The sequence below is a fragment of the Equus caballus genome, chromosome X (assembly GCF_041296265.1).
Source record: "Equus caballus isolate H_3958 breed thoroughbred chromosome X, TB-T2T, whole genome shotgun sequence".
NCBI classification, from domain to species: domain Eukaryota; kingdom Metazoa; phylum Chordata; class Mammalia; order Perissodactyla; family Equidae; genus Equus; species Equus caballus.
The window spans coordinates 914,537-942,417 of NC_091715.1; the positions used below are offsets into that span (position 1 = coordinate 914,537).

At 50.1% G+C, this 27,881-nt stretch overlaps 1 protein-coding gene across 6 annotated transcripts in view; it reads left to right on the forward strand.

Moving 5' to 3' along the window:
• The first annotated feature begins 4,119 nt into the window (after positions 1-4,119).
• XG (Xg glycoprotein) overlaps positions 4,120-27,881 on the forward strand; it is a 33,652-nt gene continuing 9,890 nt past the window's right edge. For 2 of the 6 annotated variants that reach the window (XM_005613961.4, XM_023634216.2), the window contains exons 1-4: positions 4,160-4,560; positions 15,241-15,282; positions 16,384-16,407; positions 25,955-26,014. In XM_005613961.4, coding sequence (XP_005614018.2) covers positions 4,500-4,560; positions 15,241-15,282; positions 16,384-16,407; positions 25,955-26,014 — 187 coding nt within the window. In that variant the 5' untranslated portion in view covers positions 4,160-4,499. Of the gene's footprint in view, positions 4,561-15,240; positions 15,283-16,383; positions 16,408-20,460; positions 20,524-22,664; positions 22,728-25,954; positions 26,015-27,881 lie in introns of all 6 variants that reach the window. The other 4 variants (XM_005613956.4, XM_005613958.4, XM_070256793.1 and 1 more) reach the window with 4 other exon arrangements.

Sequence of the window (27,881 nt, forward strand, 5' to 3'; positions counted from 1 at the left end):
ATGCATATTCTCCATCTTTAAGGTCGCGAGGGCACGGAAGTCAAATGCACCTTATCGGTTTTGTGTCTTCAGCCCTGTGTGTCCCCGTGCTCCCCCCACGACCCGTTTAGGGTAAGGGAGGTGAGCTAGAGCGTGGCTCCCGTCCCCTCGCTGTGCATTCACACTCGCCGGGCCACACTGCCCTCCGCTACCAGCCATCCGCGTGTCGCACGCCGTGCGGCCGCTCTCCACCTCTGTAGGAAACAGAGATGAGAAGACCACGTGCGTCTCGGGACTCGTGGTGATTGCACAGCGTGGACGCGGGCATCCTGCAGCCCACGGCCTGCAAATGGGTTTTTTACCTCTAAATGATTTTAAAACATTTGAAAGAACAGTGATGTTTTACGATGCATGAGAATTGTGTGCGACTCGGCGTCCCTTGAGAACGTTGCATGGCGCACAGAGGTGCCCGCTGGGTGACCGCAGTCTGTGGCCGAGTCCCGTGGTTGCAGCAGAGCCCGCACGGCCTGCGGAGGTGGCTGTGTTGACCGTCGGCCCTTTACAGAAGGAGGCTGGCAACATTTGCCTGAACGCATGTAAGATGCTTAGAAGAGTCTTGCACAGTTGGATGTGCGACCACCGTCGTGTTGGGCGTCATGGCAGGTTAGCAACGATTTTGCACTTTCATTTCATCTGCGAGGATTTGGGACGGCTGCTGCCCCAGTGTATGAGGCGCTATGAGGACACCGGGTCCTATTGCATTATGTTCCATCCTTCTCCAGTGCAATCTTGTCAGTTTAACTACGTCTACACTGGCTGATGCTTGTCCACACTAGTCCGGCTCAGCCTGGGCCTCAGCAGGCCCCACGGGGCCCCTTTCATGTCACGACAGGTCCCTTTCCATCTTTGCACCCCACCTTCTCTGACACACCCAGTTCTGGGTGTAATAAATTAATTCCAGAGCCCCCTCCACCACTCGCTCCCCGTCCTCTCCGCTCCTGGGGAGCCCCTCGGTGCTTCCCGCCGGCGTCTCCCCTGCAGGACCACCAGTGGGCTTGTAGGAAGGCGTTTGGAGGTCCTCCCTGCCCCCCTGGGCGTCCCTTGCTGCCCACGCTTGTCCTCAGGCCTGCAGCCCCGTGCGTGGCCGTGACAGAGCCCCACAGATGGGGCAGTTTACACAACAGGAATTATCCTCTTGCCGTTCCGGAGATCAGAAGCTTGACGTCAAGGTGTGGGCAGCGTTGGTTCCTTCTGGAAGCTCCGAGGGGGAGTCCGTCCCTTGCCTGTCTCCTGGCTTCTGGGGCTCGCCTGAAATCCTGGGGCCTGTAGTTGCATCATTCCCATCTCTGCCTCCATCTGCACGCGGCCTTGTCCACGTGTGTGCATGTCTGTGTCCCAATCTCTTAGGACAAGGACATCGGTCCTATTGCGTCACGGCCCGCCGTCCTCCAGTGCAACCTCGTCTTAAGTAATTATGTTGACACCGACCCCATTTCCAACCAGGGTTACATTCTGAGCTGTTGCAAGTGAGGACTCCGACATATGATTTTGGGCGGTGGGGACACCATTCACAGAACATTCTCCATCCGTCTCCCCCGACCCCCAACCCTGGGAAACCTCCAATCCACTTTGTATCTCTATGGATTTTGCCTGTGTGGACATTTCATGTGCACGGGATCAGACGCTGTGTGGACTTTTGCGTGTGGCTTCTTTCACTCAGCATAAGATTTTCAGGGTTCATCCAGGTCATAGAAGGTGTGGGGGCTCCATGCGTTTTTATGGTTGGGGAAATTTGAAAGAATGGTCTTTCCGGGTGCACCTTCTGCTCTCCTCGACTGTCCCACTTACGGTTTAGGATTATACGTGCATGTTTTCTCAAAGCATTTGCACACCTACACACATGCACACGCCTGTGTGCACCAAAACTTGACCATCTAAGTGACTCAGCTTTATAAAGACGTTACATGGAAAACGAGACCCAAATACCAGACAATCAAGAAAAATATACGAGCATTTCTAGGTGCCAAAAAAAAATTGCATGAGACATCTAGTTTCATTTCTCTTTTTTTATTCTGTTTGCCATAAATCCAGCTTCTCTGGAGATTTAGGAACTGCTCTCCCACCCAGGATTTATTTGTTCTTTCTCGGGCACATATTCCACTTATCAGAGGAGATCGAAGCGCCTTTTGCAAATTTTCACTTTTTATTCTCCCCCCCCCCCTTGCTTGGACGAGGGTAGCTGGCACTGGGTGATCAATGAGTGTATTTGGATACACGAGACAGAGGCACAGAGCTTTAGGGAAAAAAAATAAATAAATTCTGCAGAAATAAGAAAACATCACTGGACTCAGACACCAGGCCGGCTGTATCTCTCGTCTCCAGAGATTTCCAATGGAAGACGTAAAGAACTGGGTAGTTACACACAATGCCTCCGACTTGAATAATGCACGTTCATCCATTGTTGCCCTTTTCGTGGGATGACCTCGCACTGAGACTAAAAGAAAACGTTTTCCATAAGCGACAGGGCTCAGGACTTCCACCCCGATTGCCCTGCGCGTCTTGGCGCGGGCAAAGCAATTAATTATTTCAGAGGACAGCCCGGCAGCTCGTCCCGGCAACTGAGTGCTTCTCGGGCGGGCATGAAGCTGGGCGATTACCGTCTTCATCTTTTACGATAACCTTGCTGTTCCCTTCAATCCTTCATCACTCTCCCTTCGCGTGGCCGCTGCAAAGCCGGGCTCGGTCCCCCTGGAATTGCCCTTAGAGAGAATGTCTGCCTTTTTTTCTGCAGGAGGCATGTCGAGGAGAAGGGACAGCCACTTTGGACAAAGGCCCCGTGCCCTCGTCCCCCAAAAAGGCATTCGGCTCATCTCCAGCCCTTTCTAGGAGGATGAAATTTTGTCCGGATCCAAATCCTGTTTGGAGGGAAATAAAAAAATTCAAAGAAGGTCTGTCTGTGATTCTGTAGCATTGTGCTGATAACACGAGGTAGCGCTGATATCCTGGCAATGATGATGTTCCAATGACAGCTAGCGTTGTGGGGGCTGCAGCGGGCTTGTTTCTGTTCTGGAAGAAAAAAGACTTTTCATGATTCGGTGCCTTTTTTTCTTAAAGAACAAAGGCCGTGTGAGTGTCCTGTTTCTGCTGTTAACAAATGAGTACACACTGGGGGGCTCAGAACAACAGAAATATATTTTCTCCCCGTCCTGGAGACTGGAAATCTGAGATGAAGGTGTGGGCAGGGCTGGTTCCTCCTGGTTTCACGGCGTGTGGATGCCGTGTTCTCCCCGTGTCCTCACGTGGTGGAGACAGAGAGTTGTGGTGTCTCTCCCAGGCCGTTTCCTTCTTCGTACTCAGCCTATAAAATGGGTGCAAGGCCACAACCCTCTCCAGAAGCCTTTGTGATATACTCTGAGCCCAGAACCCTCCAGGTACCCCAAGGCCTCCGTGTGCAACCCCCAAATCGTTTAATGTTACAGTACAAATGTCTGGGGGCTGGCCCGGTGGCCTAGTGGTCAAGTCCGTGCACTCTGCTTAGGCGACCCAAGGTTCGCAGGTTCAGATTCTGGGTGTGGACCTACTCACTGCTCATCAAGCCGTGCTGTGGAGGCATCCCACATACAAAACAGAGGGAGATTGGCATAGATGTTAGCTCAGCAACAATCTTCCTCAGCAAAAAAAAAAAAAAAAAAAAAAAAAAAAATCACACTACAATTGTCTGGTTTAGCCATTTGTGTCTCTTCTCTGTAAACAATCTTTGGTCCTTCGTCACCACACATCTGCACCTCACATGCGCCTGGCTCAGAACAGCTGCATCGAATGTTTGTTGAACGAATGCACGACCTCATCTGATGTCCCCCCACTCGGAAAGCAGAAACCCTGGAATTTATAAATCCGGTGCTTCTGACCGCCTCTAACGCAGCTCAGGTGAAAGACGCCGAGGACCAGGTTCATCTGCTTCCCTCGCACCCGTATCCCCCTCAGACTATTTGTTCTGCCACCTGATCTTTGAAGTGACCCGATGCCAGTTCTCGCCGACCTGTCCCCACTTTGCAGGAGGGTTCCTGGGAAGGACGAGGGGCGGGGAGTCCTGTTCCCGGGGCGCAGGGTTGGTGCCTTTGATGCTGCACGCCCCACGCCCACAGGGAGCAGAGCTGCCAAGCAGGTGCGCCCGCTTCCCACAGCCCAGGATGCCCGCTGGCGCTGAGCGACGGCCTGTTTCTCCATCCTCCCAGGGGGGTGTTGGCCGGCGCAGCTCAGGGAGGCCGGCCCCGGTGCGTTCTTGAGCGTGCACACACTTGTCCCGCGGGCTCCCGTCTGCGGGGTTTGCAGGCTGAGCGGCAGGCCTATTGGGATTTGGCAAAAGGATTCTAATTTCCGCTGGAAGGCTCGGCCTCTCTTCCTTCCAAGCTGGGAGAGCAGAAGTCAACAAACAACACGTCGAGGGTGGGGCGGCTGCATCTCGCAACCCGCCAGGGCTGGGGCGTATCCGCTGAGCTTCCTGAGTCCCGAAGGCCGCGATGGAGAGCCGGTGGGGCCTGTGGTGTGTCACGTTCCTGTGTTTTCTGACCCACGCTGGAGGTGAGGGACGGTCGTCTCTGCGGGAGGGCCGCGCGGGTGTGTGGGTTTCCGTCGGGTGGCTTTTGGAAAAAAAAAAAACTCCTTCCAAAGGAGCCTCGGCTAAGTAAATGGCTATGGCTTGCCACCCTAAATTAGGGAGGACATGGAGAAGGGATCGGGAGCCCAGTCCGGGTCTGGGAATCGAAACAGGAAAGGTCGGATGCCGGTTCACAGCGCTTCGAAGTCAAACCTCTGGTTTTGATGTGTGTGTGGGTATCACACAGTTAAAAAAAGAAAAAAAAAAAAAAAAAAAAAGATCTGTGCTGCTCCAGGACGGGGCATGCCGGGGTTTTTTAACTTCCCTGTTTTCGGCTTCAAAATATGACTTCTGAATGTTTTCGTACGGCCAAAAGGGGAATTGAAACCCAGCTGGGTTTTTCAAGGGACCGCTAAGCCCGGATTGAGTTTGCTTGATGGGCAAAGGCTCGGTCAGGATTTTTTAAGCTTTTTTTTTCATAAACGGCATCCTGTCGTTGTCAAGAGTCAGCATCTCGTGAGTGGGTTACACCCAAAACTTCCACCCCGGCTTGCAGGGCGTGTCTCCCAAACACCCGGATTTTGGATTTACGGGGAGGGTGGGGCACCCGGCTTAGAAAGCATGAGGAACCCTCAAGTGTAGGGTTGAAACAGCAGTCGGACAGCAACCGTGGTCCTTTGAATCCTCTGAGTCCAGAGCACGGCATACCGGGGTGGAACAGAAGAGCGGGAACGGTCAGGAACTCAATTAAAATCCTTTCTTCCAATGTCGGGTGGTGGCATTTTCCTGTTTGTCGTGTGGAAGGCGTGTTGGGAGGGGAGAGGTTGGTGGTTTCGGCGCAGATGGGAGGTTGGGAGAGATCCCGGTGTGCGGAGCGTCATTCATTAATCGGCGTCATCTGTACGTCTTACTCGGCGTGTGGACCCTGCTGACACGCGTGAATTCTGTCCAGCTGCAAACCCAGCCCCTTTGGAGAGTTCCTTCTGGTCTCCTTGGGGTTCCGGTCAGGACTGCGGGTTTGCCGTATTCCCTCGGCCGCCGTAATGCACAGTCGATCCCATCCTTTGGGGATAATTGGGTGTCAGATCCCCTCGGCTAGCCACGCAGGGCATCGTAATTCTGTGGGAAACACCGCCCCCCCCCCCCTCGGGCCACGCTTGATGCCATTTCTAGAAAGGTAAACTGAGGCAGCAAGCATTTGCCCGCTGCTGAAACGCACAGGCGGGATGCGGAGGGCTTGGTTGGTTGCAGGAGCGACAGGAAAAGTACGGGAGGTCTGGATCGGGGTTCCTCTCTGTGAATAAGTCGTGCGGCCCCGAGTCCTGGGCAATTATTGAAATTCGTGGACAGCCCCCCCCCCGGACCTCAATCGTCCCCGGACGTAGGATTGAGCGGCTTCATGAGATTCCCGAAAACCTTCTGCAAGGGCTCTTGAGATGCTTGTTACAGACGCCCCAGGAAAGCGGAGCGTGGTCGTGCTCAACCTCCTGTAAAGCATTCTGATCGTCGTTAAATTACTCGTTTCAAAGAAAATCACGGCCATGCGGCCCTATTCCTAAGAGATAGGGCTTTGCGATTCGGCGGCTGCAAATTTCCACCGCACGGAAATTAATATTTGCTGCAAAATCCAGAGGGTCTTGAGGGAGACCACGAGACGGCCTCGGGTCTTCTAGAAGCTGGGAGAACCAGAAATGCACCAACAGAAGGACCCAAAACGGGAAGATACAGCTGTGTACTGGGGGGGCTTTGAGGACAAGAGGAAGAAGGAAAAAAAAAAAAAAAGAACCAGAAATGGAAATTGCAAAGGGTCGTTTGTAATGTTTGGTTTGTTGCGAAAAAAGAAAATACTGTATACATGCTTATAAATATATATTTAATTTATATATATTTTTATATATTATATATATTTATATATAATATATATTTATATACTACTGTATATACATAGTATATTGTATATGTATTGTATATATACACAATATATTGTATATATATTATATTGTATATATTGTATGTATTGCATATTGTATGTATTTATATTGTGTATATAGATTGTATATATTTTACATTGTATATACAGTGTATATTGTATATATATTATATATAACTATATAACTTTATATGTAACTATATATTATATGTATATTATATATAATATAACAATATATATTATACATATATCCTTATGTTTTCTTTCTTCCTATATGTGTATATATATGTGTGTGTATATATATATATGTACACATGGCATCCTGTATATATATTATTTTATATATATGTGTATATATATGTGTGTGTATATATATATATGTACACATGGCATCCTGTATATATATTATTATATATATGTGTATATATATGTGTGTGTATATATATATGTACACATGGCATCCTGTATATATATTATTATATATATATGTGTATATATATGTGTGTGTGTATATATATATGTACACATGGCATCCTGTATATATATTATTATATATATATGTGTATATATATGTGTGTGTATATATATGTACACATGGCATCCTGTATATATATTATTTTATATATATGTGTATATATATGTGTGTGTATATATATATATGAACACATGGCATCCTGTATATATATTATTTTATATATATGTGTATATATATGTGTGTGTGTGTATATATATGTACACATGGCATCCTGTATATATATTATTATATATATATTATATATATACAATTATATATATATATTATTTTCTTGTACATATATTATCGTTTTTCCTGTGCATATCTTACACACTGGCTCCACCTTTCTCTTCCACACCCGCTGTGCATTCCTCCCTTATCAGACATGACTAAAACCCCGTGCACGTTTCAATAGAGCCGCTTTTCTACCTACAGTCCTAAAAAAAAATAATAAAAACTGGCAGCCGGGTTCTCGACGGTTTTTAACAGCCACAGGCCGTGTCTCTGAGCACCTGCTGCCCAGGGAAGGTCGTTGAGGCTGGGTGCTAGGTCTCGGGCAGGACTTGCTGCCCTCACTGTGGGGGCCGTTCTGGTCTTGCTTCTGGGAATGGCGACCCCGGCCTCGCTGGCCTCATCCTCCATGCCTGGGTGCAGACTCTCTTAACCCTCCCTCCTTCCTCGCGGCCCCCAAACGACCTCTGACCTGACCAGTCTATGGGTGTGGCAGTCGTGTCCCAAAGGGGTCATTTGACCCGCCCACTGTGTCGCGGCCCCCAAACGACCTCTGACCTGACCAGTCTATGGGTGTGGCAGTCGAGTCCCAAAGGGGTCATTTGACCCGCCCACTGTGGCCTTGCCCATCGGCGGGGAATGAACCCGCCCAGCTATTTAGGGCAGCAGTTCTCAGTCCTTTGCTGTGTGGACGAGTCAGCTGGAATGGAGCCGGTTTAAAGGCGCCCGCCCCAGTCCCCGCCCCTCCAGATCCTCATTCGGTAGATGGGCCTGGCCCTGGGGAACCGGGTGACGCCCGCGCTGCAGTCAAGGCTCCCTTTGAGAGGTGATGTCTGAGAGCCCGGCCATCGGGGTTTCTCCTTGGGTTGAGCCTCATGGATCCCCGTCCCAAGGGGGAGGCTGATCTTTGCTCCCCGATTCGGAGACCCATCACCCAACACGTGCAGGCGGGAAGTGACAGCGCCAGGTGGAGAGCCGTTCTCAGCTTGGGGGGGACTTTGTCCCCAGGGGATGCTTGGCGGTATCGGGAGTCATTTTCGGTTGTCACAACTGGGCGTGGGGCGGACTGCTGTCGTCAAACGGGTGGAGGCCGACATGCCGCTCCATGTTCCGTGGTGCGCGGGACAATCCCACCCGTCAGAGAGTTATCCAACCCCACACGTCGGTACTGCTGAGTTGAGAAATCCTGCCTTAGCACGGGAGACTGTCTCTAGCCAGCTATCATCTGTCTATCGATATCATCTATCTATTTATCATTTATCTATCTAGATATCTATCGACCTATTTATCATCTATCCATCTCATGTTGCTATTTATCATGTATCTATATCATCTATCTATCATGTATCTATCTATATCATCTATCGATCTATTTATCATCTGTCCATCTCATCTATCATCTATCTCATCTATTTATCATCATCTATCGATCTATTTATCATCTATCTCATCTATCATCTATCTATATCATCTATCTATTTATCATTTATCTATCTATATCATCTATCTCATGTATATCATCTATTTATCATCTGTCTATATCATGTATCTATCGTTTGTCTGTATCATGTATCTATTGATTTATCATCTGTCTATATCATCTATCATCTATCTATATCATTTATCTATCAATCTATCATCTGTCTATCAATCCTGTATCATCTCTCTACCTCTGTATCTCTCTCTCCATCTATCTACCTATCATCCATCTATCCATCACCCATCTATCTATCTATCTGTCATCTATCAATCATTTATCTATCCCTCTATTGTCTATCTATATATCTATCTGTCATCTATTATCTATCTATCATCTCTATCATCTATATATTATCTACTATCATCTCTCATCTATATGTGTATCTATCTTATCTCTCTGCATCTATCATCTATCTGTCGTCTATCTATTATCTACTACCTATCATCCATCTATGTATGTATGTATGTATCTATCTTATCTCCCTATATCTATCATCTATCCATGTACCTGTCTGTCTATCTATCAATCATCTGTCTATTGATCATCTATCTTTCTATTTATCATGTCTTATCTACATATGTATGTATGTATCTATCATCTCTCTCTCTCTCATCTATATATGTATTTATGTGTGTGTCTCTCTATCCATATCCAGCTAGCTAGCCATCTGTGCTGTGGAAGCCGCCCCGTCTTAGTACTTAGTACACCCCGTGTAGCACTTTGTCACGTCAGCCCCAGGAAACCAACACGACGTTCGTGTCCCGCAGAGTGAGGCCCACGGACCTGCAGCCTCAGTCTCCCCTGGGAGCTGCTGAGAAACGCCGCCTCTCAGCCCCACCCACGTGGGTGTGCGCCCCCCACGTCCCCGGGGACCCGTGAGCCTGTGTCCCTTTGGGAAAGCTGATTTAGGCCACGCCGCCCAACGCTGCCTCCCCACACAGTCTGCAGCATTTTCCTCCCGTCTCCGTTTCGCCACGGACGTCTTGGCTTTTCTGGGGAACGATCGTGGCTTCGTCCTTTGTGACCAAACGCGTCTCCTCCTGGACGCTCTACGTGGGTGCAGACGCCTTTGATCTGCAATGCACTACAAGGCCCTTGTGATGCCCAGAACGCGGACAATAGGTCGACCTTCTGGGCGGAGGCTCGGCTGCTCTCCGGGGCTGAGGGCAAGGAGGATTGGGGCGCCCAAGGAGCAGCCCGTGCTTCCTTCCTTCTTACCCTCCCTTTAAACCTAAAGTACTAACCCAGGCCAATTTTACCAATTTTCTCCACTCCGTGACTCACGCCGTCTCCAGAAACAGCTGCTGTCACATGCTTTCTGTGACTACGTCTTAAAAACAATTCAGCCCCAAGCGGGACTCCCAAGGTTTGCCGGGAGGAGGAAAGTCAAGATGGGTTTTCTGGGAGGGCTTGATCCAAATGCGTGACATCGCCAGCCGCCGGCCTCCCGCTGTGGGATTCCTCAAGGACAAAAGGGGTCGGTCGTAGAGATTTAAGCCTTGCAAAATGGCTTCACGGGCGGCAGCTGAGCCCAGAAGGACCGGTTTAAATTAACCCTGTACTTTGGGGGAAACCATTAAAATCTGACGTCAAGAAACGGGCGAAACTTGGCTCAGAGGGCAGCTGCTCCTTAAAGAGAGGACGCAGATGCAAGGACGCTGGTTGGGGTGATAAAACCCCAGAGGCGTCTGTGTTCCCGAGCGGGTTGCGAGCCACGTGAGGGACGCGGTTGACGGTAATTAATTTCGGCGGCGTTTCAATTCCGCTGGTAACCGGTGTCGTCGGTGCCAGGGCGCTGGGGAGTGGCGTGGTTTTCTGTTTTCTCCCTCTTTTTGGAGGTCGCCTGGGGCTGGTCGTCTCCTTTAGATGCAAGTAAATAACTCAGTGGTTAGCGGAACCTGGAGCTGCAAGGCTTTCTCTCCTCTGCACCAGCCTCCGGGCCCTGTTATTATTACTCCAACAACAGCTCGGCTCTTTGCTTTGCAAAATCGCCCTTGGTCCTATTAACTGCAGGGTCTGCGTCGGAGTGGGGACATTCAGGGCACGGAAACTGCAACGTGAAGCAGCTTAGCATCTCGCAGAGGGTGGAGTCTGAACAGAGAGGGGGCAGTGGCTCTGGGTTTGGTTCCTAGAGTTGATGCAATTGCTCCGAGCGCCGGTGGGCAGCTTTCTTACGTTTAGCTTTTAGTTTTTGGAGGGTGGGGGGGGGGGGGTCTTGGGTGCGACTCGAAGATCTCCCACCCACCAGCGCGAGCCGCCTCCCCAGGATGTCGGCTGGAAGCCCAGCGTGGTGACCCCAGAACAGAGGAGGCCGCTGTCTCCTCGGGCGTTTACCATCCCGGAACACGTGGGTTTGATTAAAAGTCGCTGAGCTAGCTGAGAGCAGAAAAGCGGGTCAGAAACATGTTCCAGAGGCCCCCGGGGAGGGGCAAACGGTGGAGTTCACGCGCTCGGCTCCGGCGGCCTGGAGTTTCGCCGGTTCGGATCCTGGGCGCGGACCTGGCGGAGTCCCACATGCCACAACTGGAAGGACCTACAACCAGAATATATAGCTATGTACTGGGGCTTTGGGGAGAAAAAAAAAAAAAAGGAAGATTGGCAACAGGGCCGATCTTTAAAAAAGAAAAAGAAAAGAAAACAAATAAATCTTCCATGGCAAGCCCGTCATATATTCGGAGTGGAAAACTAGGCTGGAAAAGTAATTGCCTCGTGAGCAGCCCCCCCTGCACCGTTTCCCCTGAGTTTGAGCCCAGGGTCTGCATGGTCTATGACCTGACGCACACGGGGACCCCTCCAGCGGGCGGGGACCCCCTCCAATGTCTCCGGAGAGCACAGGGCTCCCGGTGAATCCCCACCAGGCCGGCAGGACTGAGTCATCTCCACGCGCGGCCGCCTGATGCTGGCGGGAGTCCGCCCGGCTTATGCAACGAGACCCAGGCGGCACCACGCCCTGCCCCACATGCGTGAGTCACGCTCACACTCGCTCCCTGCCATGCAGCACAGACATGACATGCCCTGTGTTTGCCGCCCCCTCAGTGGCATCGGAAGCATCTCTGAGCGGAAAGAGGCTGCGGGAAGGCACTCGGACACGGATGGGGGAGCCTTTGGTTGTTTGCTAAGCCGGGAGGGGGGGCCCCCCGGGCGGCCTGCTGTAAACTGAGGCTGGCTGTCAGGAATGCCACACTCTGCTGGATGCATGGACCTCCCCGGCGGGGGCCCAGCGACCTCTCTGAGAACACACGGGTGCCGCCTGACTGTCTCGTGCAACAATAGCGAGGAATACTGCAACAATCTTGTGCAACTGTATGGAGGCTGGCAGGTGGGGATCAAGAACACAGAGGCCTTTGACTGTCTCTGATGAGGGGAGTGGCCGGGCAAGCTGGTTGGAGGAGATTTTGGGGGGATGCCTGGAACAGCTGGGACCGACAAGGCACTGCGCGGCATGGAAGTTATTTGTGTAAACGACCAAGGGCGATTGGAATGCAAACTCCGGGGCGGCCTGTGTAGCCGAGCGGCTTCGGGGTCCTGCATGAACCATCCGTCCATTTGAACTGGATGGAGGGTCAGGCACACTCCCGCTGGCCGCCCCGGAAGGGAGGTGTCGGAATCCAAGAGGCTGATGTTGCCTCGTGACCCCAGGGCCAGGACGATGAGGACCAAGGAAGCCAGAGGGAGAAAAGAGAGGGCAGGTCGTTCCCCGTAAATAGGAAGTGGGGCCCCCCGGGGATGAAGAGGGGCGTCCTGAGGGATGTGGGACCTCACAGACTGTGGAATTGGGCCTGTGATCGCACCAGCCCCCCGCCTCCAGTCCCTGGGGCCACCGATCAGTGCAGTCTGGCCTCAGTTTACCCTACACTCCAACGCCTGTGGCTCGTCCTGATTCAGGAGGCCCCCTTCTTGGGGATGCACCCTGTGTGGGGGTCTGACGTCCCCAGAGCGGCCCGTGTGGCGTCCTAGCTGGCACCACGCAGGGGCTTTGCTGACCCCACGCTGGACCCGGCCAACCTTCCTCCAGGGCAAGCACGACCCCAGTGCATGCCTGGAGGAGAAGCAGCATCCAGGGCTCCCCTTGTTCCCTCCTTCTGGGCACGGCCGCCGGGACCGAGGCTGCCGGAGGGGCTGGGTGCAGCGTCTGATTCTGCCCTTAAGCTCCTGCAAACTCAGGCTCCTCAGCTGGGACAGGTGCGTGGTAGCAACGCGGACGTCCTGGCGTGGGCGCAAACCCTGCTCTGTGTAAACGTAAGATTCTTCACCGAGACACCCTGCCGTGTGGACGGGCCTCGGAGACACGATGCTCAGGGAGAGAAGCCAGACTCCACGTCCGTGAAACGTCCAGAACGTGCAAATCCGCAGACAGAAAGGGGGTGAGCGGTGGTTAGGGGCTGGAGAGGAGAATGGAGGGCACGTGCTCCTGGGGTTGGGGCGGGGTCTTCTTTTGGGGTGATGGGATGTTCTGGAATCAGATAGAGGCGACGGCGGCACGACCTTGTGAAAAGGCACTCAATACCCCTGAATGGTGCGCTTTAAATGGGAAAATTGTACGTTCTGCGAAGTATCTCTCCATAAAGCTGTTTAAAAAACAGTGAGCGCCAAAAAGTGACCTTGGAATTGGTCGGGATCTCAGAGAACTTCCAACTTGGCTTCTCCAATGATAGAGGCGGAGAGGGGGCCAGTGGGTGTGGGAAGAAGGGTTTTAATGGGCAGGAGAGGAAGTTGGGGCAGCCCGCCCACCCTTGGCTTGTTAAAAAGAATTTTTTTTTTTTTTTGAGATAAAATGCACATGCATAAAAGTCAGTGTGTTGACCATTTTAAAGGGTACTGTGCAGAGATTTTTAGGGCATTCACAGTGCTGTGCAACCATCACCGCTATGTAGTTCTAGAACATTCTATCCCCTAAAAGTGACCCCGTGCCCGATAGCAGTCTCTTACGACACCCTCATCTCATTTTTTTTTTTTTCTTGAGGAAGATTAGGCCTGAGCTAACATCTGCCACTAATCCTCCTCTTTTTGCTGGGGAAGACTGGCCCTGAGCTAACATCCGTGCCCATCCTCCTCTACTTTGTATGTGGGACGCCTGCCACAGCATGGCTTACCAAGCAGTGCCATGTCCGCGCCCGGGATTTGAACCGGCGAACCCGGGGCTGCCCAAGCGGGACACGCGCACTTAACCACTGAGCCACTGGGCCGGCCCCTCACCTCCTGTTTTACCCACTGAAGCTTCTCTGAATTGAGCCAAAATACGGTCTCGGCTTCTCTCCAGTTTGCAGATTTCCTTTTATGATTTTTAGCAAGTTGGAAACCCAGACGTCACGAGAACGTCTGAGCCCGTTGGGCAGAGGGAGGAGGGCACAGTTTGAAAAGTTTTTGGAAGGTTTTGAGGGAAGTCGTGGAGAGGGAGGGGCAGCGTATGGCCGGGCCTCAATTCAAGACCCCTTCTGTCTTAGTGACAAAGGAAAATATCCCAGGATTGTGGCCACAGGGGCCCCCCTGTATCAAATTTCCCGGGAGCACCCCTGAGGCTCAAAACGGGGGTCAGAAAGTCTCCTGGGTGGGTCCACCAGCTCCTGCCTTCGAAACAGCTCCGAGGTCGCCTCCTCCAGGAAGACCTCCAGGTGTGCTCACACAGAAGTGGAATTGCCTGCTGTCTTTTGGTCTCCTCTGCACCGCTGCCTTGAGTGACATTCCTCATCTTTCTCCATTAAAGAACCGGAAAGAGGTGGGATTGCACACTGTTGCAGCCGCTATGGAAAACTGTATGGAGATTCCTCCAAAAATTAAAGATAGAGCTACTGTATGATTCAGCTATTCCACTGCTGGGTATTTATCCAAAGAACTTCAAAATGCAAAGGCATAAAGATACACCCCTGTGTTCACTGCAGCATTATTCACAATAGCCAAGACTTGGAAGCAACCTAGGTGCCCATCAAGGCACGAATGGATAAAGAAGATGTGGTATTTATACACAAGGGAATACTACTCAGCCATAAAAAATGATGAAAATCCGGCCATTTGTGACAACATGGATGGACCTTGAGGCTATTATGCTGAGTGAAGTAAGTCAGAGGGAGAAAGTCAAATACCATATGATGGGACCCATAAGTGGAAGATAAAAACAATGAGAAACAAACGCATAGAAACAGAGGTTGGAATGGTGGTTACTATACGGGAAGGGGGAGACAGGAGGGAGAAAGGGGTGATTCGGCTCATGCATGCGGTGATGGATTATAATTAGTCTTTGGGTTGGGAACGTGATGTAATATGCACAGAAAGCAAAATATGTTACAACAGACACCTGAAATTTATATAATGTTATAAACCAAGATTACTGCAATAATAATAATAATAATAATAAAAACCTAATGAATTAAAAACAAAACAAAAGAACTGCGCCTAGGGGGGAATCTCTGGGTCGGTGGGTGGACGAGGCAAAGGGAGGCGACCCCAGAGACAGAACCGGGGCCCTGAGCGTCCTATCCTGGTGTGACTTACGCTGTGTGTATTCCTGGCAGGTCAAGGCGACTTCGACCTGGCGGATGCTCTGGATGACCCCGGTGAGTGCCAATATTTCGAGGGGAGTTTTAATTTTTGCAGCTTCAGCTTTGGGGTTGGGGTTGGGGTTGGGGGCAGGAAAAGCTCACGATGCACGCCAGTGTTGAGACCCCGCTCCCCGGTCAGGTAGCAGAATCACCTACGATGTTTTACCGATTAAAAAACACCGCCGACGTACGCCCCAGCCATCCTGCTCCCAGGTAGACGCTCGAGAGAATTGAAAGCAGGGACTCAATCGTATGCATGTACACGCGCGTTCACAGCAGCTTGATTCACAGCGGTCGAGAGGTAGAAACAGCCCGGAAGTCCACCCACGGATGAATGGATAAACAGAATGTGGTCCATCCGTGCAATGGAATATTACTCAGCCAGGAAAAGGAAGGAATTCCTTTCCTTCCTTGAGACAGGCTGCAATGTGGATGGACCTTGAAGACATGATGCTCAGTGCAGAGGGAGCTTTCAAACACGAGGTTTCCTGATATCCACGTCCATGAGTGCTGACCTTGTGGTTTTGCAAATGCTTGGGACGCTGTGATGGCCCCGTATGCATGCTCTCCGGCACCAACGGTCACTCAATGAATGTTTATCGAATGAATCAAGGCGTGCATGAGAGAAAGTGAGACAGCATCGTCCGGAAGCGAGCGGGCTCTCTCCAGCTTTCTCTTTGCCTCGCCCATCATGGTTCACCAGACCCGAAGCCACCTTTTTGGGGCATGTGGTACCCACTGTGCGCCCACCCGCTCCGATGCTCTGGGCTAAGATGGGTCTTCCTGCAGGGCTGTGAAATCTTGCCGCTTCCCCTCCTGCAAGTCTTTGCTCAAATCTGCCTGCTAAGGGGCCAAGCTGACTGTCTCATTAAATCGTTCCTCGCCCCTGACTCCTGCACAGCTGCTGGCAAGACCGGCGGGTACAGATTTGAAGAGTGTCGTCTTTGATTTTTTTTTTTTTCTTCCCCTGAATACACAATGGAATGCGTGTTCACACGACTTACTTTTTAGCGCCTTAAAATTTTCAATCTTTATCAGGGTGTTGACGATTCTTTCTTTTGAGCTGTGGATGCATCCTCCATGCTTATTGAGTGTGTTTTCTCTCTCCGTCCGCAGAACCCACCAAGAAGCCGAGCTCAGGTGAGTGACGACGTGGCGGGGCGGGACCGAGGCCACGCCCTGGAGCTGGTGTTTTTGGAGGGGGTCCGTGAGGATATGGGGTCTCGGAGAACGTGAAAGAGGCGCAAGTGATCTCCCGTTAGCAGATGCTAAATGAACCCTAGTCTGGCGAAATGCAAATCGAAATCACACCCAGACTTTGCTATATTCCTACGAGGACGGCTAGAACCGAAAAATGGGAAATCACGAGTGGTGGCGAGGATGTGGGGGAATCAGAACCCCCGCGCGCTCCCGACGGGGGTGGGAAATGGTGCAGCTGCTGTGGAAAACGGTCTGGCGGCTCCTCAAAAATTTTCACGTAGAGTTACCCCACGATCCAGCGATTTCACTCTTAGGTGCATGCCCGAAAGAACTGAAAACAGGGATTCCAACAAAAGCATAAACATACATGTTCATAGCAGCACTATTCCTAATAGCTGAGAGGTGCAAACAACCCAAGTGTCCATCGATGGACGAAAGGATAAACAGAATGTGCTCCATCCACGCAATGGAATATTACACAGCCATGAAAAGGGATGACGCACTGACACGGCTACAACGTGGATGGACCTTGAGGACATGATGCTCAGTGAGAGAAGCCAGACAAAAAATGGTCACATAGTGTGTGATTTCATTTATATGAGATGTCCAGAATAGGCTTTTCCAGCCAGGAAATTTAAAAATAGTTGTCCTGTCCCTATGGCAGCCTGCCTTTGCATGGAGGGAACCTGGTCCCCTCATGAGTCTTACTGAAAGAACTTCCAAGTGGTACTTCAGTAAGAAGGAATCTGAACCCAGAAGGGTAGAGTGGATGCAAAAAGCAGTAGGGACTAAGATGTTGGTAAAACTAAATGATGATCAACTGTTAAAGTCAATGAGTTGGTTTTTTTTTTTTAACAAGAAAATGCAATTAAACTCTTAAGTTAAATACTAGGAAACGGTAACAGGGAGGTCGAGAAGGTGAATCCAGCGCAAGTAACCCAGCATTGCTGGATTTCGACGTTTTAAAACTCGAATACTCTTGTTCAAAATAGAAGTTGAATGCTTGATTCCTGCACGAGGTGAGGAGAAAAAAAATGAAGAATAAAGTAGACTTGATTAACTAAATAGAGTACAGGAAAGAATTTAAAAAAAGAAAAGGAGGAAAAAATTTAAAAAAGTAGCAATAATGTACATTAATTATCATAGATGTAAATAAATAAAAAATGTAGGTCAAAGATATATACAGTTGCACAGAATTTGGACAAACTTTAATCTTTGTTTCACTCCCCCCCATCATCTTTGTGCAGGCAGAGCCTTTTCATACTATAATTAATTTAGTGATGAATTCAAGAACCCATACTTTGCGGTAACATGTGTCTACCTAGAAATTTTCTTCCTGTCCCCTCATCAAAGGTAAACACTATACAGAATTTTTATGGGTGATTTCCCTCACTTTCTTTCATTTTGTTTTATCTTAGATGTGTGTACCCAAACAACACATTCTTTTTTTAGGATTATTTCCTTTTGACGACCTTCACCCATTTTGCCCGCCCCCCCAGCCGGCCTCTGGGAACCACCAATCTGTTTTCGGCAGCCATGAATTTGTTTGTTGGTTTTTCTAGATTCTACATACAAGTGAGACCGTACGGTATCTGTCTTTCTCCGTCTGGCTTATCTCATTCAGCATAAAGCCCTCAGAATCCATTCACGTTATTGCAAATGGCAGGACTGCCTTCTTTTTTCTGGCTGCGTAGTATTCCCTTGTGTCTATGTACCACATCTTCTTCATCCATTCCTCCATCGATGGGCACTCAGGTTATTTCCAAGTCTTGGCTGGTGTGAATAATGCTGCAGTGAACATAGGGGTGCCGAAGTCTCTTTGAATTATTGGTTTCAAGTTCTTTGGATAAATAAATACCCAGCAGTGGGATAGCTGGGTCATATGGTAGTTCTAGTCTTAATTATCTAAGGATATTCCACACTGCTTTCCATAGTGGCTGCACCAGTTTGCACTCCCACCAGCAGTGCGTGAGGGTTCCCTTCTCTCCACGTCCTCTCCAACGCTTGTTCTCTCTTGCCTTTTTGATAATCGCCATACTAACAGGTGTGAGGGGATGTCTCATTGTGACCATATATTCTTAGTTGTTATTCTTTTCGGACTTCCCGCCTCGCGCAGTGTAGACGGTTATAGCACAGCTAATTTAGTTAGGAGGACAGAATGTCGTTGGTCCCGGGATGGACATGTTTTTGAGCGTCGGATCAGACCGGAAAGCCCGGACATAGAGCTTCTGGGCAGGTGGACGTCGGATGCATGACCAGGGCTGGGTGGCAGGTCAGTGGAGGAAGGACGGACACTCAGGGGCTCGGAGGCAGACAGAGAAATGAACCAGCTCAGAGGGGCTGGAAATGGACTTTGGACCGAATTCTAACTTGGTGCCCAGGACGGGTCATAGGTACAAGACAGTGGGGACAGAATGATTCCACGTGCACCGGGCTGGGACATTTGGCTGCTCCTGTGGGTAAAGTAATTAAATCGCAACGTCCTGCAATCCTTACAAATAAACGGCAGCTGGATGAAAAACCTAAACGTGAAAAGGAACACGTTAGAAGTTTTGCAAAAATAGAGGGACGTGTCTTACGACCTCAGGGTCGTGAGACTTTTCCGAGGTGAGATCCCGAAAGCAACAGACTTTTAAAAATTGGAAAATTAGATGATGCTAAAATTTTAGGAATAGCTAAAAGAGGCTCTACGCCCTTCACATAGCCAGCAAAGGTTTAATGTACAAAATATGTAGATGCTGCTTCTAAGAAATCCAAACAGCCGTGCCGAGGGGCCGGGTGCAGGCAGCTCAGAAACAGGAAACCACGCTTGTAAGAAAAACACGCTCGAGGTCATGCACATTCAGAGAAAGGCAGATGCAAACCAATCCCAATGGATTCAAGGTCTGGAAACAACGATTTGCGTAAACCTTGCTGGTGGGGTGATAACCCCAAAAAATGACTTGAAGAGCCTTTTAAATACCAGCATACCCACCTCCCCACCCCCAACCAGTTCAGCTTCCAGGAAACACCCAGCCACACCTCATGCTGTTCCGCACGAGGAGAAAAGCAGGGAACCGAGGGGTGCACCATTGTTTGCAAAAAAACACAAAAAAAACCCCAAAACAGTGAAATGGTCATCAGTTTGGCCATTGTGGAATCAGGCAGTGGAGCTGTTGATCTGAAAGAAGTAGGTCTGTGTGCATCAGAATGAATGCATCTCAAAATATAAAATAAACGTAGTTAATAATATCTCAGAATCGGCGAATCCCGGCCCAGTGCAGCGGAGCGCGCGAACTTAACCACTCGGCCACGGGCCGGGCCCTGGGACGGACGGACGGACGTTAGCTAGACTGATCGTGATGATCCTTTCTCAACATATGCAAATAGCGAGCCGTTGTTTCGTACACCCCCAACTAACAATGTCACGTGTCAATCATCTCTCCCCATATATATATATATAAGAAGCCGTTAAAAGAGAGAGAGAAACATGCAGAATAAGACAATATTGACGTCAATTGGAAAATGCACCCAAAAAACTATGCCTCATTTATGGGCGCCTACTTCCATAGTCACGTTTTAAGCTGCTTTGGGAGGGGGGGCACCCACTGACTGTAGAATCGTGTTGCGCTCTTTTTCTCCGGGAAGGAGGTGGGAGGAGGGGCTCAAAGGAAACCAGGTGTCACTATTTTGGTAAATGAATCCAAGATCTTCCCCTCGAATCGCAGTCCGCCGTGTTGCAAGCAGCTAGTCCGCCGTCTTCTTGCACGAAAATTAGCTTCCAGGACAAAAGGACTCTGTGTGTGTGTGTGATGCTTTCAGTTTCAGGTTTTGAGGTTTTCCTCCTAGTGGCTAAGCGACTTTTAGCCGGTCAACAATCATCTATAAAACCATGAACAGCCCATGTGAATAATACGTAAAATCTACGATGCGGCTGATGCTCTTGTTTCATAGGCTGCTCGTGCCGGAAGGATATTTTGCTCTTCTAAACACACAATGCTGTTTTCCCCACAGATATCCACCCGAGGCCGAAACCCCCTTATCACCCACAGCCTGGGATGCCCGACAACAGCGGAAGTAAGAATTCTCAGCATTCAGACTTGTTGCAAACCTGGTTGGACATGCAACTTGGCTTTTCTTTTCCTTTTTTTTTTTTTTTTGTTGAGGAAGATTAGCCCTGAGCTAACATCTGCTGCCAATCCTCCTCTTTTTTGCCGAGGAAGACTGGCCCTGAGCTCACATCCATGCCCGTCTTCGTCTACTTTATATGTGGGACGCCTACCACAGCATGGCCATGTCCACACCCGGGATCCGAACCGGTGAACCCCGGGCCGCCGACAAGCGGAATGTGGGAACTTAACCGCTGCACCACCGGGCCGGCCCCAGAAATTTGGCTTTTCTTGACCGGGAGTTTTCACATGGCCGCTTCTGAAATAAGTCACAGCTGGCCTTGCAAGGAAGGGCCAACGGTCCGTGGGAGACTGAACCGATACCAGTAATTGCATTTTCCCAGTGCTCTGACACCTGGAAAGTAGGGCGTCCTCAGAGGACGCTGTGGGTTCACGTGATGGGTTGTTAATTAGGCTGGAGGACAAGTTGTTTGTCCAGCTTGTTGGCAGAGCTCCTGATAGCTTTGGCTTTCCTGTTCAAGAAAGCTCCCCTGCCCGGTGCATTTTATGTCATTTACCCCCAGTTTCTCTGTGGTTTCTAAAAGGTGGCAGAAACTGCTCCCGTATATTTCTTTAAAAACAAAAACAAAACAAAAAAAATGGGGAAAGGGGCAGCCCCGTGGCTAAGCGGTTAAGTTCACACACTCTGCTCAGAGGCCCGGGTTTGCATTTGGATCCTGGGTGGGGACCTACACACCGCTCATCGGCCATGCTGTGCCAACATCCCACATAGCAGAACTAGAAGGACCGACAACTAGAACATCCAACTATGTATTGGGGTTTTGGGGAGAAAAAAAAAAAGAGAGAGAGAGGATGACCAGCAACAGATGTTAGCTCAGGGCCAATCTTCCTCAGCAAAGAAAAAAAAAGTTAAAAAAAGGGAAATACTGGCTGATAGAGCTCTCAGCAATTCAATCACCCTAAAAACCTAAAACCTGATGGACAAGATGGAGCAGCATGAAGCCAGCTAAGTCGAAAGCTTCTAGAAGTTTCCTGGAAGATTGCCCTGGCATTTAGATGGATGGGAATTTATCTCCTTGTAGGAAGGGGTCAGTAAAAATAAAGACTAAGGTCCGAGGAAGCTGTTAGCTCATTGGAAAGCCACACTTAGATTAACAGTACTAGTTATGAGATGGTGAAGTCAACATTTCATCTTCCTTATTTTTCTTTTCCTCCATAATCGACATCCCCAATTCCACAGCTTTTGCTCATATGATTTCCTCCCAGTATTTTTTTTTAAATGATTGTCCCAAGAAGCACCACTCCTCTGCGAGGTACCAATGGGAATCCGTCATGGAAAGTGTTTCTTGCTCCAATATCTTTGGGGCCCGCCGCCAAGGGCGGGACTCCTGAGAACTGGAAACGTGAGCCATCCCGTAAGCTGAACCGCCAGCACCAGGCCGAGTCATCCACCCTGGGGCGTGGGGGGTACTGCCAGGCATGGGAGGTGACTCTCTCGGGTGACTCATGGCTGGAGCTGCCGATGCATCCAGAGCGAACAGGGATGGTGCTTTCCGGGGTGTATTTTCACGATTTGCTCCAACCCAGCGGCCAGGGGCAGGGTGTCTTACCAAATTATTCATTTATATTTGATGTCAGACTGCGGAGTCTTTTTTGGCTCAGGCAGGGAGCAAACCCAAGGCGTTCCTCACCAAACGGGGGAAAGCAAGCTGGTGGGAACCTGGTGGGAGCTGTGATAGAGGAGGGGAAGCCGTCCTTGAATCTCGTGCTTGCCCCAGGCTAGCCCAGTCTAGCCCAGGCTAGCCCAGGCACCTGTAAATGTAAATTGCAAGCAGGGGTGACAAGTCCTTTGCATATGAGTGTGGAGTTCTGGAATGTTCTATTGTGCAAGGAAGGCCATTGTGGATGAGCAATCGTGGAGAAATGGGCATAGGACCATTCTAGACCCTTCTCCAAGGTCTCTCCACCCGGTGACTTGACGGACAGCTGGTAGATTTACAAGAAGTCCCTTTAGGATGATCGTGTGGCTGATTCATCGCCGAAAGATCTCGCTCTTTTGTTAAAATCCCCCTTGGTGTTTGCCAACAGATATTTACCCCCCACCGAAGCCACCGCCTCGCCCGCATCCCGGCAGTTCCGACAGCGGTGGAGGTAAGAGCCGTGAGCGTGGGACGCATTTCAGTGTCAGGAGGCCGTTTACCATCTCAGGTCGTGACCTTCCATCCTCGGTGGGGAAATACCCGTCGCTTTTGAAATTCTCGGAGGTTCTGTTCTGAGGAATCCGTTCTGCTCCCCACCAGCACCCGGGGGAAGATGGGTGGCCAACATGTTTTATTTTCTTCGCTGTGCCCGAGTTCCTGCAGCGTTTTGCGTGAAATTTTGGAAATCGTGCACGAGAGGGGGAACCCACTCAGGACAGGGATGCTGGCCCGCGAAGGTGGAAGAATTGCAATAATTCCACGGCGTGGGCACACGTGTGTGCAGGCCGCTGGGCGCTGGAGAAAGCTAACACGTGCTGGGTGTCCTAATTTCAACCTCCTTTGGCATCGGGGAGTGTCGCTGATTCTCTCCATTGTTTGGGCCTGAAATTCCTAGGGTCCCAAATACTCTTCGGTGACAGCCAACTGGACGACTGATGGATCTGTCTGAGCGGGATTGCCTCCCCGCTCTGGCAGGTCTCGCCCTGGGGGTCTGTTTCCAGATCCTACATCGTGATCCCCACATGTCCCACTGGCCCCCACTATCCCTTTCTCTGAATCCCCTTGCCCTGAAGCCCTTGAAACTAATATGCAAGGCCGGGCAACTGTTTTCAGTTGCTTCCCTTGAATGGGAAGGAAAGCTGCACGCGGGCATGGATTTTTGCCTTTCGTTCCATGCTGTCTCCCCTGAGCGATGCCTGGCGCTGTACACAGTGGGTTCTGGATAAAGATCAGCCTCGTGAAAGATGCCTGAGCTGACGGTGGACTCACCCCCGAACCCCTTCCAGCAAACTCCATTTGCTAGAATGCTCCAAAACGGCCCCTCGTCCCCCCCCCCCCCACCCCCCAAAATCTCTGGCTTTGGAGTTCACACGTGCTGCAGGGTGTGAATAAGGGTCCTCATCCAGGCCCTTCTGTTTTCAATGATGTTTCAGAAACACTCCTTTAAACAAAATACAATAGATGTCTTGAGCTCTCCAGAGCCTTGAGTCTCATCTGCTTGCAGATGCGACCCCGTCTTCTGCTTCAGAAGACAAGTTTAGGGACGCCGTGTGGTTGGGGGCTCCCCACGGTCCTGGGAGGGCTTTGCTGACGGACCGATTCTTGCTGGGAAAAAAAGCAGAGGACCCTCACCCGCCGTTCGCATTTCACACTTTTAATAAGCCCCAGTGGCACGCTTTTTACCCCCGATGCGAGGGCTGGGCATCTAGAGACGGACAAAGACGGAATCATTTCTCTAAGGAGTGAATTTGGAGAGCCAAGAGAGACCCGGAAGTAACGATGCATCTCACAAACCAGGAGGAGAAGATCCTCTTGGAGCTCCTGCAGGCCCCAAGTAGCTGGGTCCTTGACACACGCCTTTGGAAAATAGAGCGGCCATTTGGACTCGGTGGTACGAAAAGGAGACCGTGGGAAGTTTTGCCGAGAGGATGCTCAGAGCCATGGGGCTGTCATCATTCTCGGGTGCATCCTGGCAGCATCTTTTGGCTCTTGGGGACGAAGCAGGTAGTTTTAATGCATCCAAGCCGTCGGCCACCTTCCACGGGGAGGAGCCTCCTGACCCTCAGAATTTGGCAGGCACGGTCCTGAATGCTCCTCTGCAGCCCCAGGCCCCCCCCCCCCCACAGCCCTGTGGGCCTCCCCTGGTTCTCCTCTGGGTCCACATCTTCCAACTCTGAAGTTGGCTGTGGGCATCTGAGAGGCGTCAGCAATGGGCACAGCTCGGATCCTAAGGCTGGCGTCTCCCCTAGGACCCCTCCTGTGGTTGCAGGATGCAGATGGAGAATGGGTGCGGGGGACCCAGGGGCCCCAGGGCAGTGGCTTCAGGCCAATAGGAGTAGAGAGCATGTCCCTGCCTGGGACGACCATCGCTGGCCGTGGGTGCTGCTATCTTGCTCCACCCCCAGTGCTGCTGACGTCCAGCAGCCAGGCTCAGCGGACAGGCTCGCCCCCGCCCCTAAAGGCCCTGAGGTTTATTCTGACTCCAAATTACGGACTCTCCCCAACACCCTCCGGCGGGCAGCCCGGGCTGAAATCACTACGCCCCCTCTTTGCCAAACTTCGCACGTCGACATTTCCGGAAAAGAGTCTCCACCTTTGGGTGCCCAGCAGAGTTTTAGAAATGACCGCGGCTAAACCCGAAAGGGAGCTTCGTGGACCGTTTTGCGTACGAAATTGGGTCCTATTTTGAAAAAAAATCATAAAAAAAAAACACACGGCTGCTCAGGATGTGAGAAAGGAGACCGAGAATCGGGCAGGGAAATCCTGGAGGGCACAGGTAACCAGATGGCAGTTTCCCAAATGGGAACCGATGGGTGACTTCCGGGGTCTCTCTGGTGGGTGTGTTTTCTGACACCACTGAGTGGGTAGCTCCACTCTGATGCCATTTACCTGGAGACGGTGTTGGACTCCATAGGGGGACGGCTCAGTTCCACCAGATAACCCCCCTTCAGACGCCAGTCACAAGTCCAGGATGTCACCTGTGCATTGGACCATCCGGGCTCGATCTCTTCATCGGGCAGAATTTCGTCTTTTTTGTGGCTGAGTAGTATTCCATTGTGTGTGTATATATATATATATATATATATATATGGCACATTTTCTTTATCCATTCACCCATTGACGGGCACTTGGGTTGCTTCCACCTCTTGCTCATGAATTGCAAAGCGTTTAGTTGAGTCTCACCATCTTCCGAGCCTGGTGTCCAAACGGACTGTGTCCCCATGTGGGGTGGTGGGGGCGGAGGAACCAACAGATGGGTAAATATGGAATCTATGGGACCCCGTGCCGGGTGCAGGTCATCTTAGCAGGGGGCTGAGGCAGGAAGGGTGGCCGGGAGGGAGCGGAGAGGGTGGCGCGAGCGACGAAGGGCCATCTTGCCTTCCTCTCGGGGTTGCATTTCTTTTCAAGCTCTCAGATCATAAGGGGGCTGTCCTATCCATCTCCCTTCCCAGGCTGGTGGGCTCCCCGCACAGGGAGGAGGCAGGGTGGCCAGTGCACCCCGATGGCCCTGCGGACACTTGCAGGTTTGGTCCCCGGCGGCCCTGGCATCCTGGAAAGGGCCTGCGGGGGCCGGAACCCTGTTCTCCATGAGCTGCCCCGTGCCCCTCACGGGGGCTTGGGGTTTAAGAGGGCCGTCTGGAGAGCACTTTAGGACCGGCCCTGTGCTGTGCCCCACAGGTTTCTTAGACGTGGACCGCGGTGATGGCCGATACCCACCCAGACCCAGGCAGCCAGCAGGTACGTGGGGGGCTTCTCTGACTTGACTGGAGACCGGGTGGGAGGCCATGGGACCGGGCCTGGGTGCAAGGTCAACCCAATAGGAAGGTGGGGGTGTGGGGCTCACCCCTCCAACGTCCAATGGGGTGAGGCCCATGGGAATGTCCTCACTGGGGGTTTGTGGTGTGGGCGTAAGCTGGCAATGGGACAGATTCCATTGAAAAGTGGTGTTTGTCTCCGTAGAAACATACACGTGTGTGTGCGTGTATCTGCACGGACCTGTGTGTACACACACCTTCCTACAAGCGTGTGCACACTTGCCTCTCCATATATTTGTGCACGTGTGTTTATAGAGATGTGTGCATATATGTACACCTTTGTATAGGTATCTCTAGCTTCTTCTAAATTTGCTTTTGTTGAGACGTAATTGGCATATAACCGTGTGAGTTTAAGGGGTAGAAAGTGTCGATTTGGTACGTGTATATATTGACGTATGATCACCACCATCTTGTCACAGAACCATCGGTTCGTTTCTGTGGTGGAAACAACGAAGATCTTGTCTCTGTCTATAAATCTCTGTATTTATGTATCTCTCTCTCGGTGTATATACACGCTTATACGACTATGTGTCTATATGTTTATGCGTTTTTATATATACACCTTTATATATATATATACCTTTATATATATACACATGTATATAACTTATGTATGTATAAATATAGCATCTTGATTTATATACCTTTATTTATATAAACATATATATCTTCATACATGTGTATATATATATTCTTTTATATATGTATGTTGCTGCGTCTATCTTTGTATTTATATATATATACCTTTGTATATACACCTTTTTATACATGTATGTGTATATATATATTTATATGTGTGTTTCTATCTACACACTTTTATAAAATTATGTAGATATATGCCTTTCTATATGTATGCGTATGTGTGTGTATTATATACGTGCATACATATATGTCTCTATATATTATATATTCATGTGTGTTTCTATATGCATATCTTTATATAGTTTTATATGGGCGTCTACATATATGTTTTTATATATACACATTTATGTAAATCTTTATATAGGACTGTATTCATATTTTATATACATTTACGTGTACACCTGTTTATATTTGTGATCTATCTTTACATATAAGTGTCTCTATACATATGTATCTTCATATACATGTATCTGTCTATCCACGGGCATATGCCTTCATGCACACCCATATCTGCATATATAAGACTCCTAAGGTAACGTCTTCTCTAGAATCGGCCTGTGAGCAGCTGCCTGGAATTCTTCACAGGTGAATAAACTCCCAGGTCGTTTAGCAGACAGTTGCAGCAATGCTGGGCTCCACTGATAACACACGAGGCTTTATCTTCCAGAATGTGAGGCTTCTCACTTCCTTAGAGCTGCGATTTTATTTCGGAAGAGTTAAGGGCCTTGTCCCCGATCCCCCTTTCAAGGGGCATATTTGTCGTCTGCATCCGGTCATCTTTTCTGCAATGTTTAAATGCAATAAAGAAACAGCTTTGTCTTAAAGGTTGTTTCAGCGAGGATCAGGGAAAAAGTGAGAATGCCTAGTCTCTAATAACAAACATTTATGCTTGGGATGGTCTGCCCAATCTCCCTTCTGGTAAAGGCGATTCTGTATTTGGGTCTCCGGCCCCCTCGCGAATCTGCAGGAAGGGGACGTGCCTGCGTTAATTTGGAGCCCTCAGGGTGCGTCTGTGTCCTCTGAAGGCAAAGAGCTTTCCAGAGGGCTCGTCTTGGTGTGAGTTTTCCCACTGGGAACCTGTGACTTTGGGGGGCACCCTTGGGCGTCCCCCGGTGGACCCTGCTCTTAGCCGCTGTATGAGGCCGTCT